This window comes from Bos indicus, chromosome 22, assembly GCF_029378745.1.
Source record: "Bos indicus isolate NIAB-ARS_2022 breed Sahiwal x Tharparkar chromosome 22, NIAB-ARS_B.indTharparkar_mat_pri_1.0, whole genome shotgun sequence".
Lineage (NCBI taxonomy): Eukaryota > Metazoa > Chordata > Mammalia > Artiodactyla > Bovidae > Bos > Bos indicus.
In genome coordinates this window covers 515947-534746 of record NC_091781.1, presented here as the reverse complement: position 1 = coordinate 534746, position 18800 = coordinate 515947, and the positions used below count along the sequence as shown (strand labels likewise).

Below are 18800 nucleotides of genomic sequence, written 5' to 3'. Positions count from 1 at the left end.
TCATCAAAAAGTCTACAAACAAAAAATGTTGGATAGGGTGTGGAGAAAAGGGAAGCCTCTTGCACTGTTGGTGGGAATGTAAATTGATCCAGCCACTATGGAAGATGGTATGGAGATTCCTTAAAAAGACAGGAATATAACCACCACATGACCTAGCAATCCCACTACCAGGCATATACCATGAGGGAACCAAAATTGAAAAAGACACATGTACCCCAGTGTTCACTGCAGCACTATTTACAATAGCTAGAACATGCAGGCAAGCAACCTTAATGTCCATCAACAGATGAACAGATAAAGAAGTTGTGGCACATATACACAGTGGAATATTACTCAGCCATAAAAAGGAATGCATCTGAGTCAGTTCTAATGAGGTGGATGAACCTAGAGTATATTATACAGAATGAAGTAAGTCTGAAAGAGAAAAACATCGTGTACTAACGCATATACGCGGAATCTAGAGAGATGGTACTGATGAACCTCTTTGCAGGGCAGCACTGGAGACACGGACACGGAGAACAGACTTACAGACACAGAGGCGGGAGGAGAGAGTGAGAAGTGTGGAGAGAAAAACATGGAAACCTATATTATCATATGTAAAACAGATAGCCAATGGGAATTTTCTATATGACTCAGAGAACTCAAACAAGGGCTCTGTATCAACCTAGAGGGGTGGGATGGGGAGGGATATGGGAGGGAGGTTCAAGAGGGAGGGGATATATGTATACCTATGGCTGATTCATGCTAATGTTTCACAGAAAACAACAAAATTCTATAAAGCAATTATCCTTCAACTAAAAAAATAAATAAATGTTTAAAAATCTACAAAAAAAAAAAAAAAATGCTGGAGAGGGTGTGGAGAAAAGGAAACCTTTTTGCACTGTCCGTGGGAATATATATTGATACAGCCACTATGGAAGACAGTATGGAGATTCCTTTAAAAACTAGGAATAAAACTACCATATGACCTAACAATCCTACTACTGGGCATATACAATGAGGAAACCAAAACTGGAAAAGTCATACATACCCCAATATTCATTGCAGCACTATTTACAATAGCTAGGACATGGAAGCTACTACCTAGATGTTCACTGACAGATGAATGGATAAAGAAGCTATGATACATGTATACAACGGAATATTACTCAGCCATAAAAGACCACATTTGACTCAATTCTAATGAAGTGGATGAACTTAGAGACTACTACATAGAGTGAAGTAAGTCCGAAAGAGAAAAACAAGTATCGAGGATTAATGCATATATATGGAATCTAGAAAGATGCCACTGATGAAACTATTTGCAGGGCAGCAATGGAGACACGGACATAGAGAAAAGACTTGTAGATACGGGAGAGGGTGGAGCAGAGAGTGCAACAAATGGAGACAGCAGTATGGAAACACATACACTACCATATGTGAGATAATAGCCGGTGGCAATTTGCTATATGATTCAGGGAACTTGAACCGAGGCTCTGCGACAACTTAGAGCGGTGGGATGTGATGGGGAGTTGGAAGGAGGTTCAAGCGGGAGGGGACATACGTACACCTATAGCTGATTTATGTTGATGTATGGTGGAAAGCAACACAATATTGTAAAGCAATTTTTTTAAAAAGCACTAAAGCTTTGCAAGGAAAATTCACTGTACTAAGAACCAAATCTTTCATCTCCCTGTTATCCCACAACCACTTTTCTTCAAGATGACAACTCTGTAATTAGAACCAAAACCCCTTTGCTGCTGCTTTATCTTTCAAGTACATTTTGTCTTTCTGCGGCTGCAGAGAATTTCTGCCAGGACTACACCCTGTGGGGCACTAAGGACTCCTGCTTTTCGATATGAAACCAAGGCAGAAAAACTGGCCCTTTACCTGTATTCCATTCCCATTCACAGCCCAGCAACTTTCTCCACACACACTGATCTCTTCAAGATTAAAAACTGAAGAAAGACAGGTAAGAAAAATATACATCTTGGCCAGTTAAGAAATAACCCTCTTGGCTATTATGTATAGTATTCCCTGCCCAATCTCCCCATATACTAGAAAATAGTTTCTGCTATAACAATTATATGCATTACTAAAATTTTTCATGTTTAACAAAATTCAATACAAGGGTTTTTGGGGAAAAATTGCTTTGACGCATTCCACTTGAAACTTAGGGAACTTCAAAACATAATAAAAAATATTAATTGATAATCTAGACAGTTAATCTAGGTGTGTCAGTGGGGCTAGTGGCTTCTCTAGCAGATATTTAAAATACAGCAAAGCTTTAATAAAAGCAATACTGGCAGGGGCTGAGGGCACAGGAAGAGGCGTACCCTGCAGACATGCAAGGCTGACTGCACCTGCCTAGAGAGGTGCCAGGGCCAGGTGACCTTTGTGATCACTCTCATCTCTCCTTCTCTTTCTCTCACACTCACAGCAGAGCTAAGTACTTTTTCCTGCCCTATTCAAATACAAAATACTTTCCTACCACCTCTGCTCCCTTTGACTAGGAAGATTTGTATAAATCAATATAATGTTGGCCTTGTTTAGACATTCTGCCCTCACCAATCACATACAAGCTAACATGCCTCACAGAACAGAGCACTCAGGATTCTATACTGTCCTTAGAGCAGCTGGTCTGAATCCTTAGGGAGGCTGCCTGCTCATTCAGGGGCACAGGCAAGTGAAACCAGGGCTAGAGGCCTCCCAAGGCTGGGTTTGCCCCATCTCATAACCACTCCTGTGATCTATGAAAGAAATAATTCTCAGAGAAAGATGTGATCACAGATAAGTGCAAATACTTACATATAATAAGTGGGATAGAGTCCTTCAAAATACCAGCAATGTTTTTTGGCCTCTGTGCACTGGAAATAAAAGGAAGAAAAGGTTTGTCAGTGAAAACTCATTTGCATACTGTTGAGAAGATCTCACGCAAAAAAACAAGGAAGGATGAGTGAAAGCAGCTTAAAGTGTGAGAAGCACACATTGGCGGGACAATGAACCAGAGGGAGATTTACCCACTATGTGACTTTTTATTTCTTCAAAATTTTTGAAAGAGAAGAAAACATCTCTTTCCCTATCATTTTTGTAGCTTTTCTAAGTACAAGGGGATGAATACTTCATTAAAATGCAAATTTAAAACAATCCATTTTTAAAAATTCACATGGTATGATACTTCAAATATCTAAAGATGCTAGAAATAATTACACAGATTCTCCCTAATTTTTGTTTTTGAAAAACATCTCCCAGAATTTTAACATTTCTAGATCTTTATATTTCAGGATATAATGACTCTCGAACAACATGGTGGTTCAGAGCACCCACCCTCCACACAGTTGAAAATTCACGTAGAACTTATAGGTCAGCCCTCCATCACCATGGCTCCACAGATCATATAGTGTTGTTGTATTTACTATTGAAAAAAAAAAAATCACGTGTAAGTGGAGCCATGCAGTTCAAACCCATATTGTTCAAGGGTCTCAGTTCAGTTCACTTCAGTTGCTCAGTCATGTCCAACTCTTTGTGACCCCATGAGTCGCAGCACACCAGGCCTCCTGTCCATCACCAACTCCTGGAGTTCATTCAGACTCCCGTCCATCGAATCAGTGATGCCATTCAGCCATCTCATCCTCTGTTGTCCCCTTCTCCTCCTGCCCCCAATCCCTCCCAGCATCAGAGTCTTTTCCAATGAGTCAACTCTTCACATGAGGTGGCTAAAGTATTGGAGTTTCAGCCTCAGCATGTCCTTCCAATGAACACCAAGGACTCGTCTCCTTTAGGATGGAATGGTTGGATCTCCTTGCAGTCCAAGGGACTCACAAGAGTCTTCTCCAGCACTACAGTTTAAAAGCATCAATTCTTCGGTGCTCAGCCTTCTTCACAGTCCAACTCTCACATCCACACATGACCACTGGAAAAAACAGCCTTGACTAGACGGACCTTTGTTGGCAAAATAATATCTCTGCTTTTTATATGCCATCTAGGTTGGTCATAACTTTCCTTCCAAGGGTCTACAGTATTCCAAAAGGCATATTGCCCAGTGGGCACCTATGCCTTCCAGACTCTGTGAGACAGAATTGATCTGATACAATCAGTGGGGGTCCTGCCCTCATTCATTCCCAGGGATGAGAAAGATGGAAGAGGGGGACAAGGAGGGACTTCTCTGTGCTTTCCAAGGAAGTTGAGGCTGAATCTTCCAGATGGCAGGGCTGAGCAGATATGATACCACCCTAGGGGGTTCAGTATCTCAAACACCTGACAAGTGACAGGAAGCCAGTGGCACCAACTCCAAGTAAGAGCTCCAAGCAGAAATGCTCTGACCGAGTTGAGCAAGGCTTTTCTAAAATTACTCCACTCATGCCATTATTTTAAAAAAATACACAACTTCCTACCTTCATGACCCAGTTCATTAGCTCCCATATGTAAATAACACCTTCAAAATATTACAATGCAAAAGTACCAGCAGGAAAAGGCACAGTGAAAACAAAGCTTTCTTTGGGTAAGGCAGGGACCAACTGTGTTGTTCACCCCCGTTTCCCAGGGTGTATGCTGATGCCCTTCTACCTCAGTCTGCCTGATAGCTGTAGAAGGTCAGAAACATACCCCAAATCTACAGCAGAACGCCAAGGGAGAGGTGAGTATGAATGTTACGTGTTAGGCTGGCTAAATTCAATGAGTTATGAAAAGAGCGTGAAACACTGGATTTTAAAAATATATATATATGCTTTAAGACACTCAGAAGCACATTGGGGCAGCCTGAAATGACCCAACTTTATTAATGGAAAATGAATTTAATTTAGACTAGGTCAGCTCTTGTCCAATTCAAGAAACGAAGTTCAGACAGCTAAAGAAATCAATTTATTTTGTCAAGGAAGAGCAATTCCAGGTCTGTACCCTAAGTTTCAATTCATTTCACTAGAGACTTCTATGATAAACTGAGAAACCAGGTCTCATTTCCAGGTGGCATTTCCAATGTCTCTTCTTCATTCTCCATCACCACTAGAGACAGACACACTTTCTTGGAATTTGACACTCAAGATCCACACACAGTCAAGAAATTGGTGTCCCTAATGCCAGTCCTAAAACTCGACACACCAGAGCCAAGTCCAAGCCCCCGCTTATTGCTGCTCTGGTCACCCACATGGGCATCTCACTGGAGACTCAGACCCACGGACCCAGGAGCAAGGGCCAGCAGTGCCTCAGCAGTCAGGGCATAAGATGCTGTCCTCGGTGTCTGCTGTGGGACAGCCCTTTACCTGAAAACCTCCTATTCAAAGCAGCCACATTTTTGGACCCAAGCACCACATCTCCTAACTCTTAAGATAACAACAAAAATAGTATCATTGTTGCCTTTTAGGATTTTTTTCTTGGTGTGTCAATACGAGGAATGCCATTTTACAGATTAAACACTGGGACCCCTCACAGGTGTCTTGCTCAAAGCCACATTTCTTTACAGCGTGGTTTCTCCTAGATTAATCAACATTACCCTGAAGAACTTCCTTTGCCAACCTCCCATGTCCCCATGTTGTGTGACTGGAGGACAGACTGACATTAGATCTGCTCCCAGTTCCACCATCAGCAGGTGAGAGGCTTGGGAAGGCAGGTTCCCAGTTTGGGCCTCCTCTGAACTTAGCAGCAGCACAGGTGGTAGGAAGATGCACATCCATATCTAGCAGAACCCATGGGAGCATGAGCTTCAGAGCTACCGCAGGTTAAATAACAACTTGAATTATGAGACAGCACAACTCTCAGACACTTCCACATGTGGCTATTGGGAAGGAAAAGTAATCTCTGCAAAACTATGGTTCCATTCTTCTTTCACGGATTCCCTCTCCACAAAGATGGAACACCACATGCACAAGGTTATGTACTGTGGCATTATTTCTAATAATGAAATTATTAGAACAATGTAAATACATACTCATAGCAGGCTGATCAGATAGAGAACAGTATGTCCATATAATGGAGGACTAAGCAGCCAACAAGAATGAAGTTTCTCAGAACCTGAATGAAATGATTTCTACAATGCAGTGCTGTGAAAAAGCAATATTAAGAAGGGCACATGTAGCACACTAATTTTTATGGAAAAGGAAACTTGTACATTTGGTTAATTTTTTTACAAAAAGAACCACAGGAAAGGTATAGTGAAAAGTAATGAGAATACTTGTCCTGTAGGGGAGGTGTTAGAGGAGTGGCAGAGGCTGGGGCAGGAATGAGGATTCTGTGAGTATACTTTTTTTTTTTGGCCACACTGCATGGCATGCAGGATCTTAGTTCCCTGACCAGGGATCAAACTTGTGCCCCCTGTAGTAGAAGTACGGAGTCTTAACCATTGGACCATCAAGAAAGTCCCCACGTATACTGTTTTATATAGGTTGATTTCGAATCATGTAAATGTTTTTCATATTCAAAAAACAAAGTCTGGAGAAGGAAATGGCAACCCACTCCAGTATTCTTGCCTGGCGAATCTCATGGACAGAGGAGGCTAGCAGGCTATAGTCAGTGGGGTCGCAAAAGTGTCAGGCACAACTTAGTGACTAAACAACACAACGCTTAAATTGTACAATATGATGCATTTTAATATATGTTCAAAAGCAGAGACATTACTTTGCCAACAAAGGTTCGTCTAGTCAAGGCTATGGTTTTTCCTGTGGTCATGTATGGATGTGAGAGTTGGACTGTGAAGAAGGCTGAGTGCCAAAGAATTGATGCTTTTGAACTGTGGTGTTGGAGAAGGCTCTTGAGAGTCTCTAGGACTGCAAGGAGATCCAACCAGTCCATTGTGAAGGGGATCAGCCCTGGGATTTCTTTGGAAGGAATGATGCTAAAGCTGAAACTCCAGTACTTTGACCATCTCATGCGAAGAGCTGACTCATTGGAAAAGACTCTGATGCTGGGAGGGGTTGGGGGCAAGAGGAGAAGGGGACGACAGAGGACGAGATGGCTGGATGGCATCACTGACTCGATGGACGTGAGTCTGAGTGAACTCCGGGAGTTGGTGATGGACAGGGAGGCCTGGCGTGCTGCAATTCATGGGGTCGCAAAGAGTCGGACATGACTGAGCGACTGATCTGATCTGATCTGATGTGCACCTATAATATCACAAAATTAAGGTAATGAACATATCATTACCCACAAAAATTTTCTTACACCCCTTAATGATCTCTTCTTGTCCTTCCTATCCAGATGCAACTATTGATTTATTTCATTTCATAATACATTAGTTTGAATTTTCTAGAATTTTATATGAATGTAATACAGTATGAGGTTTTTTTTTTTTTTAACCATCTATCAGTAAGCATAATTGTTTTGAGATTATTTACTGTTGTTGGGAATATCAATATATTATTCCTTTTTGCATTGAGTAATTTTTCCCTGTGTATGGATGTTATACAGTTGCTTATCCATCAATTATTAACAAACATTTAGGTTGTTTCCATGGCTTCCCTGGTGGCTCAGATGGTAAGGAATCTGCCCGCAATGTGGGTGACCCAGGTTCAATCCATGTGTTGGGAAGATCCCCGGAGAAGGAAATAGCAACTCACTCCAGTATTCTTGCCTGGAGAATTCCATGGACAGAGGAGCCTGGTGGGCTACAGTCCATGGGGTCGCAAAGAGTTGGACACAGCTTAGTGAGTAACACACTAGGTTGTTTCCAGTTTCTTTTAAAAATAAAGCATATTTGAAACAAAAAGAAAAGAAAAAAGTAAAGTCAAAAAGGATTTTTTAAAAATCCACTTTCCATAATATCATATATGGAACGAGTCGCCAATCCAGGTTCGATGCACGATACTGGATGCTTGGGGCTGGTGCACTGGGACAACCCAGAGGGATGGTATGGGGAGGGAGGAGGGAGGAGGGTTCAGGATGGGGAACACATGTATACCTGTGGCAGATTCATTTTGATATTTGGCAAAACCAATACAATATTGTAAAGTTTAAAAATAAAATAAAATTAAAAAAAGAAGAAATACTTTCAAAAAAAAAAAAAAATTCCACTTGGGAAAGCTTGAAGAAATTCCCTGAGTTCCATGATGGAGCTCCTCCTACACAAGCTACCACTTTGTTGAGAGCAACCACACAGAGGGAGGTGGGATTAACACAAGAGACTTACAAAAATGCCCTCCCTTCCTGCTGCCCAAAGATACCAAGGTCGCCCTTTTCTGCCCACTCTTGCTCAGACCATCCCTAGTCTCTTCTCAGCATTTGCTGGGTGTCTACTAAATCCATTGGTGTTTGTTGACTATTTTGGCGATGACCTTTCATCACTTATCACTAAAGCCACTCACATAAGATCTATTTTTTAAATAGTAACCCACTTTGTTCCTTTATAAAATATTCTCTAAGAAAATGTTGCAGTTATATTTCCTGAGACAGAAGAGAAAAATCTCTGTTAAATTGAGCTAGCTATCTAACATTTAAATTCTTGAAATTTGCTAATATCCAGGCAACTTCTTCACTACTTTTGGATGCCAGACTTTCACAACAGCTTTTATCAATAGAGCAACAACACATATATATGGTACCTCACAAAAGTTAACACATCATTATATCATTTTACAGCTGAATAATATGAAGAACACAAGTCATGTTTCATTAATTGTAAGACAGTTACATTAACTGTAAAACTCAATGAGGACTGGAGAATCCTGATCCTTTCCACTGTTGAGTCTCTCCTCCAGTAAAAGCTGGTTAACTGAGCACCAGTGTTAAAGTCACCTTGCACAAGCACCTGAGAGACCCAGCGGTAAAAATGGCGATTAGGCTCTCCAGGGAGGAAGTGCAGAGGGAGATTTCTGCTGGAACCCTCCCAGGATGGAGAGCCAGGTTCTACCAAGTGAAAGTCTACCAGCAGAGCCACAGTTAGCCTACTGATTCCAGTTTCCAAATCAGCATAAACACCAAAAATTCAGGGTGTTTCCAGATAGCTCAAGCGTTGCAGATGTGGTCAAAATGGGCATTTGTAAAGTGAGGGTGCTTTCCAGAATGCTCCCCAACAGTGCTGGGCTGTCAGAGGCAACCCCATAGACAGGCAGATGGCAGCATGGCAAAAAGTAGGAAGAAGGCACTGTGCCAGGCTCCACTGCACCGGGGCCAGGATGAATCCACCCATAGAGGAAGGATGGATTAACACCTAGAGAATTGTATTCCAATTCTGACGGCCACTCACCAACCACGCTGTCAGTTGGCCTGGCTCTCAGCATCCTCTTCTAAAGTAGGATGGACTCTCATCCCTGAGGGATGCATGAGAGAGCTTGATGAACTAATTGAGACTGACTACCTCGAAATGCCTGGCCAGACCAGGGAATGGCTCCAGGAATCCCACAGCCAGTTAGCACTCTATTTGGAAATATGCATCCTGAAGCCAGCTTTCTTAATTCTCTGGAACAAATGACTTCTAAGGCTTATTTTCACTGTGATCATTTATCACTTAAGAAAAAGCAAAATGTCCTGAAAATAAAGATTCTAAATACATAAATACATTTTGGAAAACTGTGGTATGCAGTTTTCTAAAATCTCCTTAAAAGAATAAGCCCCTTTCCAAAAAGAGTTTGAAAAGTAAACAAGGGGGGGGAAAAAAAAAAAAAAACTACTTCAAGGTTTTATGTCTACCTCCAAAAGTAGCTCAACCCATTCTATAAAGATATTACCATGACTTCTTAAAAACTGACCATCTACTGAAACAGAAAATACATTTGTTAGGAGAGATCAGCCAGCTACTTGCTGTCACTGATGGTGTCCTCGACAGCCAGGATGCCCCACCATGTTCTGGGCAAACAGTGGGCCTTCCCTGAGCTCAGAGAAGCACCAATAGTAAAGCTATCTATTTCCTGAAGAGAGAGTGGAGAGTAGCAACATTCAATTTATAAACTATTGACAAAGTAGAACCTGCAGGAATGCAAGAAAACATTTACTGTCAAGCACAATCCAAGTGAGAGAATCTTAAGATTTAAACTGGAAAGGCTTGTAAGTTATCTGTACTCAGGAAAGAATCCTAGCGGTCTGTCATTCAAGGACTATGATATTATAAATGTAGTTGCTGCTGCTAAGTCGCTTCAGTCGTATCCGACTCTATGAAACCCCATAGACGGCAGCCCGCCAGGCTCAGCCATCCCTGGGATTCTCCAGGCAAGAACACCGGAGTGGGTTGCCATTTCCTTCTCCAATGCATGAAAGTGAAAAGTGAAAGTGAAGTCACTCAGTCGTGTCTGACTCTTAGCGACCCCATGGACTGCAGCCTACCAGGCTCCTCCGTCCATGGGATTTTCCAAGCAAGAGTACTGGAGTGGAGTGCCATTGCCTTCTCCGATAAATGTAGTTAAGCCCTCCTAAACATTGTTATCCATAGTGAGCCAAGAATAGGCCCCAAAGAACAAATCCTTGCTAATCTCAAATGATAATCCTCATATTGACAGAAATTATTCTACATCTATTTCCACTGTATAGGAAGAATCATGATGCCACTGTTTGATAAAATTGAACATCCTTTTTCTGTTCCAAATTCAAAGAATCAGTACCACAATATTGATCAAGTTCAAAGAACAGTACCACAATACTGATCAACTTTGAGAGAACTGACCTGTGACTTTGGACACATGGTGGTCAAGAGCAAGCTCTAAGGGATTCAAAGCACTGAGGAGTTTATCTAAATTCTATCCTCCTCCTTCTGTTCAGTGGAGGCTGCATTGGGATCTCTGAATAGCAAACTGGCAAATGAGGGCTTCACTAACAGAACTAATCCCACCTGGAAAGTAAGTACACTTGTTTCACTTATTGTGGTAATAACTTTAGGTGGTCTGTTATGGACCAATAAGTACACAATCTGCTGTGAGACGGTGGCAGGGGGTCCCCAAGAAAATCAGCCTGATGACTCTCTCCATTCTGTGCTGGAACCTGGTGCTTCTTTTACTTTCATCAACATGCCTTGAGGCTGCATTCAGTTCAACCCAGTTAGCTTCAGCCCAGTTAGCTAGGGCATCCACAGTCTCATGGAGAGAGCCTCTGAGACACTGGCTGGTCTTGTGCTTAGCACCAGAGACAGAGGCAGAAAGTACGGAGAGGCCCTGTTGAAGCCTGATAAAAAATTTACAAAGGCAACGCTTGATCCTCACTGGGGCAGAGCTGCCAGAGGCTAGAAAAAACCCTAATAGTGCTATCTCCTGCTCCTGTGGCCACCAGCACCCCTGTGTACCTGGGGCTTCCAGGGTCCCCACAATCCAAGCAGCTGTGCCACTTCCATGCATGGTCCTCCAACTCCTGCAGATGACCGACACGCAGAAGTTGAGATAAAACCACAGTTAAACCCCAGGGGCAGTGTGGCGAAGGAAGAGGATTGAAAACCTCCCCACCAGCTGTACAAGCTATAGATCAAATCCATACAATCTAGGTGGACTCTGTATCTATGGAATATATAAAAAGGACAAGGAGTGTTCTCACAAAAGAAAACGCCCTAGCTGTAGCAGGGGTAGACAGTGAAGGCAAAAACACATAGGAGTAAGGCAAGATTAGAGTATGAGCTGTCCCCACAGAAGGTCCAGAGACCAGCCCAGTACTGGAGGGCCTCCTATGGATGCAGAAGTGGGCTGTGACTCACAGTGCTGAAAAGGATACTGACAGCTGAGATCCAACAAAAATATTTATTATTATGCTTATATTTGGAATTGTTCTGAATGTTTTCTCTTCTATTTTTTGTGTTCTTGTAGTTGCTATTTCTTTTTTTATTATTAACTCTGTTTAACCTGCTGAGAAACTTTTTTTTTAAATCACACTTTTTATTTCCATTACATAATTCTAACTCTATGTTAGGTTTTGGGGTTTCTGTGGGGTATTTTCATTTTCCTTTTTAAATTGTGTTTGTTTCTCATATTGTTCTTTTCCTGCTGTAGTTATTCTTTTATATATGTTTATATATATGCTATATATATATAAATGTTATATTTTTATATGTATGTTTCCATATATGTTGTTTATATATTTATTAGCTTATATGCAAAGTACATCATGCAAAATGCCAGGCTGGATGAAGTGCAAGCTGGAATTAAGATGGCCAGGAGAAATATCAAAAACCTCAGATATGCAGATGACATCATGTGGCAGAAAGCAGAGAGAAACTAAACAGCCTCTTGTGAAGATGAAAGAGGAGAGTGAAAAAGCTGGCTTAAAACTCTACAGTCAAAAAAACTAAGACCATGTCATCTGGTCCCATCACGTCATAGCAAATAGATGGCAAATGATGGAAATAGTGACAGACTATTTTCTTGGGCTCCAAAATCACTGCAGATGGTGACTGCAGCCATGAAATTAAAAGACACTTGCTCCTTGGAGAAAAGCTGTGACCAACCTAGACAGCATATTAAAAAGCAGAGACAGTACTTTGCTGACAAAGATTCGTCTAGTCAAAGCTATGGTTTTTCCAGTAGTCATGTACGGATGTGAGAGTTGGACCATAAAGAAAGCTGAATGCTGAAGAATTGATGCTCTTGAACTGCAGTGTTGGAGAAGACTCTTGAGAGTCCCTAGGACTGCAAGGAGATCCAACCAGTCCATCCTAAAGGAAATCAGTTCTGAATATTCATTGGAAGGACTGAGGCTGAAGTTGAAACTCAACTACTTTGGCCACCTGATGCGAAGAACTGACTCACTGGAAAAGACCCTGATGCTGGGAAAGACTGAAGGCGGGAGGAGAAGGGGACAACAGAGGATGAGATGGTTGGATGGCATCACCAACTCAATGGACATGAGTGTGAGTAAGCTCTGGGAGTTGGTGATGGCAAGGAAGCCTGGCATGCTGCAGTCTGTGGGGTTGCAAACACAACTGAGCAAATGAACTGATATATATTTATACATGCTATATACTTGTATATATGTAAAAGAATAGCTACAGCAGGAAAAGAACAACATGTGTATATATGCATTTTTCTATATAGTTCTATTTTTCTTTTGTTTTCTTCCTTTTCTCTGTTTCACCATGTTTGTTAGTTTGTTTGGCTTTCTTTGCTCTATTCCCTAGTTGGTAATCTCCTTTGGTCTTGTTTTCTGGGTTGTGTTTTAGTTAGTTTTGTTTTTAGTTGGTTGATATCATTCATAGCTTTCTTTGCCTGCCAGGTCACTGTCTTATACTTTGTTTTCTTTGGACTATTTTGGTGTTGTGTGTGTTTGTGTGTGTTCCTTTGGTTTTGTTATTATTGGCTGATTGTCCGTTTATCTTTTGTTTAGGGTTTGTTTTTTGTTTATTTTTGCTTTTGTGTGTTTGTTTTAATCTTCTTTAATGCCATAACAAATGACTTGTAGGATCTTGGTTCCCTGCCAGAGGTTGGGTTAGAGCCTTTGGGCTGGGGAAACTGAGTTCAGGATACTAGACTGCAGAGAACTCCTGACACCAGGGAGTGTTAACTACTGAGAACTCCCACGAAGCCTCCACCTGTGTCCAAGACCTGACACCATCTAACTGTTAGCAGCACCCAGTACAGGATGTCTCACCCAAACAACAAGACAAAAACAGCAGACAGGCTTCCCACAGATACCCCAAAACATGCTACCTCACAGCCCTACCCACCAGAGGGAAAAAAAACACAACTCTTCCCACCAGAACACAGGCACAAGTCCCTCCCAACATGAAGCCTACACAAAGCACTGAACCAAATCCAGCCACTAAGGGTAGAGACCAAAAGGAGTAACTGTGACCCTAGAGCCTGGGGAAAGTAAGTTAGAAAAAATGAATTAAGATAGAGAAATACTCTGCAAATTAAGGAAAAAGGTAAAAACTCAGAAGGCCAAATAAACAAAGAGGAAATAGGCAAATTATCTGAAAAAGAATTCAGAGTGACAATAGTAAAGATGATACAAAACCTCAAAAATAGAATGGAGAAAATACAAATCAATTAACACACTAAACAAGGACATAGAAGAAATAAAGAACAAACACACATAAATGAACAACATAATTACTGAAATTAAACATACTCTAGAAGGAATCAATAGCAGAGTGACTAACTGAAGCAGAAGAACAGGTAAGTGAGCTGGAAGACAGAATGGTGGAAATAACTGTTAAAGAGCAGAATATAGAAAAAGAATGGAAAGGACTAAGGACAGTTTCAAGAGACCTTTGGGATAATATTAAAAGCATCAACGTTCGAATTATAGGGGTCCCAGAAAAAGAAGAGAAAATGAAAGAGTCTAAGAAATTTTTTGAACAGACTATAGTTGAAAACTTTCATAACATGGGAAAAGAAATAGCCAATCAAGTCCAAGAAGCACAGAGATACCAATCCAGGATAAACTCAAGAAGAAACATGCTGAGAAACATAAATCAAACTAACAAAGATTAAAAACAAAGAAAAAATATTAAAAGCAGTAACAAAAAAGCAACAAGTAACACACAAGGGAAACCCCACATGATTAACCACTGATCTTCCAGCAGAAACTCTGCAGGCTAGAAGGGAATGGCAGGACACAGTTTAAGTACTGCAAGGGAAAAATCTACATCTAAGAATACTCTATCCAGCAAGGATCTCATTCAAAATTGAGGGAGAAAACAAAAGCTTTACAGACAAGCACAAGTTAAAGAGCACCACCAAACCAGCTTTATAGCAAATGTTAGAGGGACTTCTATATGGAAGAAATACAAGAGAAGGAAGAGACCTACAAAAACAAATCCAAAACAATTAATAAAATGCCAATAGGAACATATATATCAATAATTACTTTAAATGTAAATGACTTAAATGCTCCAACCAAAAGACATAGACTGGTTGAATGGATACAAAAAGAAGACCTGTATACATGCTGTCTACAAGAGACCCAGTTCAGACCTAGAGAGTGAGAATATGGAAAAAGATATTCCATGAAAATAGAAATCAAAAGAAAGCTGAAGTAGCAATTCTCATATAAGACAAAATAGACCTTAAAATAAAGACTATTATAAGAGATAAAGAAGGACACTACATAATGATCAATGGATTAATCCAGAAGACATACCAATTATAAATATTTATGCACCCAACACAGGAACACCTCAATACATAAAGCAAATGCTAACAGACAAAAAACTCAACAGATGCATAAAAAGCTTTTGACAAAATTCAGCACCCATGTATGATCAACTCTTCAGAAAATGGACATAGATGGAAATTACCTTACCATAATAAAGGTCATATATCATATACCAGAACTGACTCATTTGAAAAGACCTTGATGCTGGGAAAGATTGAAGGTGGGAGAAAAAGGGACAACAGAGGATGAGATGGTTGGATGGCATCACCAACTCGATGGACATGAGTGTGAGTAAGGTCTTGGAGTTGATGGCAGGGAAGCCTAGCATGCTGCAGTGCATGGGGTCACAAAGAGTTGGACATGACTGAGCGACTGAACTGAACTGAACAATAAACCCAAAGCAAACATTATTCTCAATGGTGAAAAACTTAAAAACATTTCTTCTAAGATCAGGACTAAGACAAGGGTGCAAACTCACCACTACTATTCAACATAGTTTTGGAAGTTCTAGCCATGGCAATCAGAGAAAAAAGAAATAAAAGGAATCCACTCTGGAAAATAAGTAACTCTCATGATTTGTAGACAACATGATATTACTCATTGAAAACCCTAAACATGTCACAAAAAAATTACTAGAGCTAATCAGTGAATTTAGTAAAGTTGCAGGATACAAAATCAATATACAAAAATCACTTGCATCCCTATATGCTAACAGTGAAAAATCATAAAGAGAAATTAAAGAATCCCATTTACCACTGCAACAATAAGAAATAAACCTACCTAAGGAGACAAAAGAGCTGTCTATGGAAAACTGTAAGATACTAATTAAATAAATTAAAGAAAACATAAACAGATGGAGAGAGATACTATGTTCCTGGACTGGAAGACTCAGCACTGCAAAAACAGACTGTATTACACAAAGCAATCTACCAATTAAATGCAATTCCTATAAAATTACCAATGGCATTTTTCACAGAACAAGAATAAAATATTTCACAATTCGTATGGAAACACAAAGTCCCCAAATATCCAAAGCAATCTTTAGAAAGAAATGAGCTGGAATGTATCAAGAGGCACAAAGAGTCCCATACAGGATAAACCCAAGGAGAAACACACCAAGACACATACTTATCAAACTAACAAAGAAAGTTTAAACTAAACATAAAGAAAGAATATTAAAAGCAACAAGGGAGAAGCAACAAGTAACATACAAGGGAAACCCCATATGCTTAACAGCTGATCTTTAAGCAGAAGCTCTGCAGGTCAGAAGGGAATGGCAGGATATATTTAAAGTACTGAAAGGGAAAAGTCTACAACCAAGATTACCATACCAGGCAAGGATCTCATTCAAAATTGTTGAAGAAATAAAAAGAAATAAAAAGCAAAAGTGAAGAGAATTAGTACCACCAAATCAGCTTTACAACAAATGTTAAACAGACTTATATAGTCAAGAAATAACAAGAGAAGAAAAACCCCATACAATTAAGAAAATGGCAATAGGAACATATATATCAATAATTACTTTAAATGTAAACGGATTAAGTACTCCAACCAAAAGACATAGACTGGCTGAATGGATACAAAAACAAGACCCATATACATGTTGGCTACAAGAAACCCACTTCGGACCTCAAGACACATATAGATTGAAAGTGAGAGGATGGAAAAACATATTCCATGCAAGTGGGAAGCAAAGGAAAGCTGGAGTAGCAATTCTCATATCAGACCCTGAAGGATGGGATAGGGAGGGAGGGGGGAGGGGGGTTCAGTATGGGGAACACACGTACACCCATTTTTTTTTTAATAAAAAAAAGAAAAAATAAACCTTAAAATAAAGAATATTACAAGAGATAAAAAGGACACTACATAATGATCAAGGGATCAATCCAAGAGGAAGACATAACAATTGTAATATCTATGCACCCGACATAGGAGCACCTCAATACCCAAGACAAACATTAACAGACATAAAAGGAGAAATTGACAGTAACACAATAATAGTTGGAGACTTTAACAGCCCAACCATACATGGACAGATCATCAAAACGGAAAATTAATAAGGAAACACAAGTCTTAAATGATACATTAGACGAGTTGGATCTCACTGCTATCTTTAGGACCATCATTCCAACCAAATGCTGAAGAATACCTCTTCTTCTCAAGTGCACATGGAACATTCTCCAGGATAGACCACATCTTGGGTCACAAATCAAACCTCAGTAAATTTAAGAAAATTGAAATCATACCAAGCATCTTCTTCAACCACAATGCTATGAGACTAGATATCAATTACAAGAAAAAAACTGTAAGAAACACAAACACATAGAGATTAAAAAACATTTTTCTAAATAACAAGCAGGTTACTTTAGAAATCAAAAGGGAAATGAAAAACTTTCTAGAAAGAAATGACAGCTAAATCACAACAACTCAATACCTATGGGATGCAGCAAAAGCAGTTCCAAGAGGGAAGTTTATAACAGTACAATCCTACCTCAAGAAACAAGAAAAACATCAAATAGACAGCCTAACTTTACACCTTGTTACAACTGGAAAAAGAACAACAACAACAACAAAAAATTAGTAGACGGAAAGAAATCATGAAGATCTGAGCAGAAATAAATGAAAAAGGAATGAAAGAAACAATAGTAAAAATTAATTAAACTAAAATCTGTTTCTTTATGAAGATAAACAAAATTGACAAACCTTTAGCCAGACTCAACAAGAAAAACAGAAGAATCAAATCAACAAAATTAGAAATGAAAAAGGAGAGGTTACAATAGACAGTGCAGAAAAACAAGGGAGTATAAGAGGCCATTATGAATATGGCATTAAAATGGATAACCTGGAAGAAATGGATTCTTAGAAAAGTTCAATCTTCCAAGACTGAACCAGAAAGAAATAGAAATTATGAACAAACCAATTACAAGCATTGAAATTGAAGCTGTGATAAAAAAACCTCCCCAAAAACAAAAGCCTAGTACCAGATGGGTTCACAGGAGAATTCTACCAAACATTTAGAGAAGAGCTAATGCCTATCCTTCTAAAACTCTCAAAAAACTACAGAGGAAGGAACACTTCCAAACTCATTCTATGAGACCACCATCACCCTCATATCAAAAGCACACAAAGACAACACAAAAAGAGAAAACTACAGGCCAATATCACTGATGAATATAGATGCAAAAATCCTCAACAAAATTTTAGCAAACAGAATTCAGCAACACATCAAAAAGCTCATACACCACGATCAGGTTGGGTTTATTCCAGGAATGTAAGGATTCTTCAATATATGCAAATCAATCAATGTGATATACCATATTAACAAATCGAAGGATAAAAACCATGTGATAATCTCAATAGATGCAGAAAAAGCCTTTGACAAAATTCAGCACCCATTTATGATAAAAACCCTTCAAAAAATGGGCATAGAAGGAACCTACCTCAACATAGTAAAGGCCATATATGATAAGCCTACAGCAAACATTATTCTCAATGGTGAGAAACTGAAAGCATTCCCCCTAAGATCAGGAACAAGACAAGGGTGTACACTTTCACCACTATTATTCAACATAGTTCTGGAAGTCCTAGCTAGAGCAATCAGAAAAGAAATAAAAGGAATTGTGATAGGCAAAGAAGTAAAGCTCTCACTGTTTGCAGATGACATGATACTATACATAGAAAACGCTAAAGATAGTATCAGAAAATTACTAGAGCTAATCAGTGAATTTAACAAAGTTGCAGGATACAAAATCAATACACAGAAATAATTTGAATTTCTATATACTAACACTGAAAAATTAGAAAGAGATATTAAGGAATCAATCCCA

The 18800-nt window shown here is 39.7% G+C and overlaps 1 protein-coding gene across 1 annotated transcript in view; it reads right to left on the bottom strand.

The window, feature by feature from the left end:
- Window positions 1-18800, bottom strand: part of VOPP1 (VOPP1 WW domain binding protein) — a 175207-nt gene that overhangs the window by 91389 nt on the left and 65018 nt on the right. The window contains exon 2 of the mRNA XM_019984914.2: window positions 2788-2846. Within this exon, the coding sequence (XP_019840473.1) occupies window positions 2788-2846 (59 nt within the window). The remainder of the gene's footprint in view (window positions 1-2787; window positions 2847-18800) is intronic.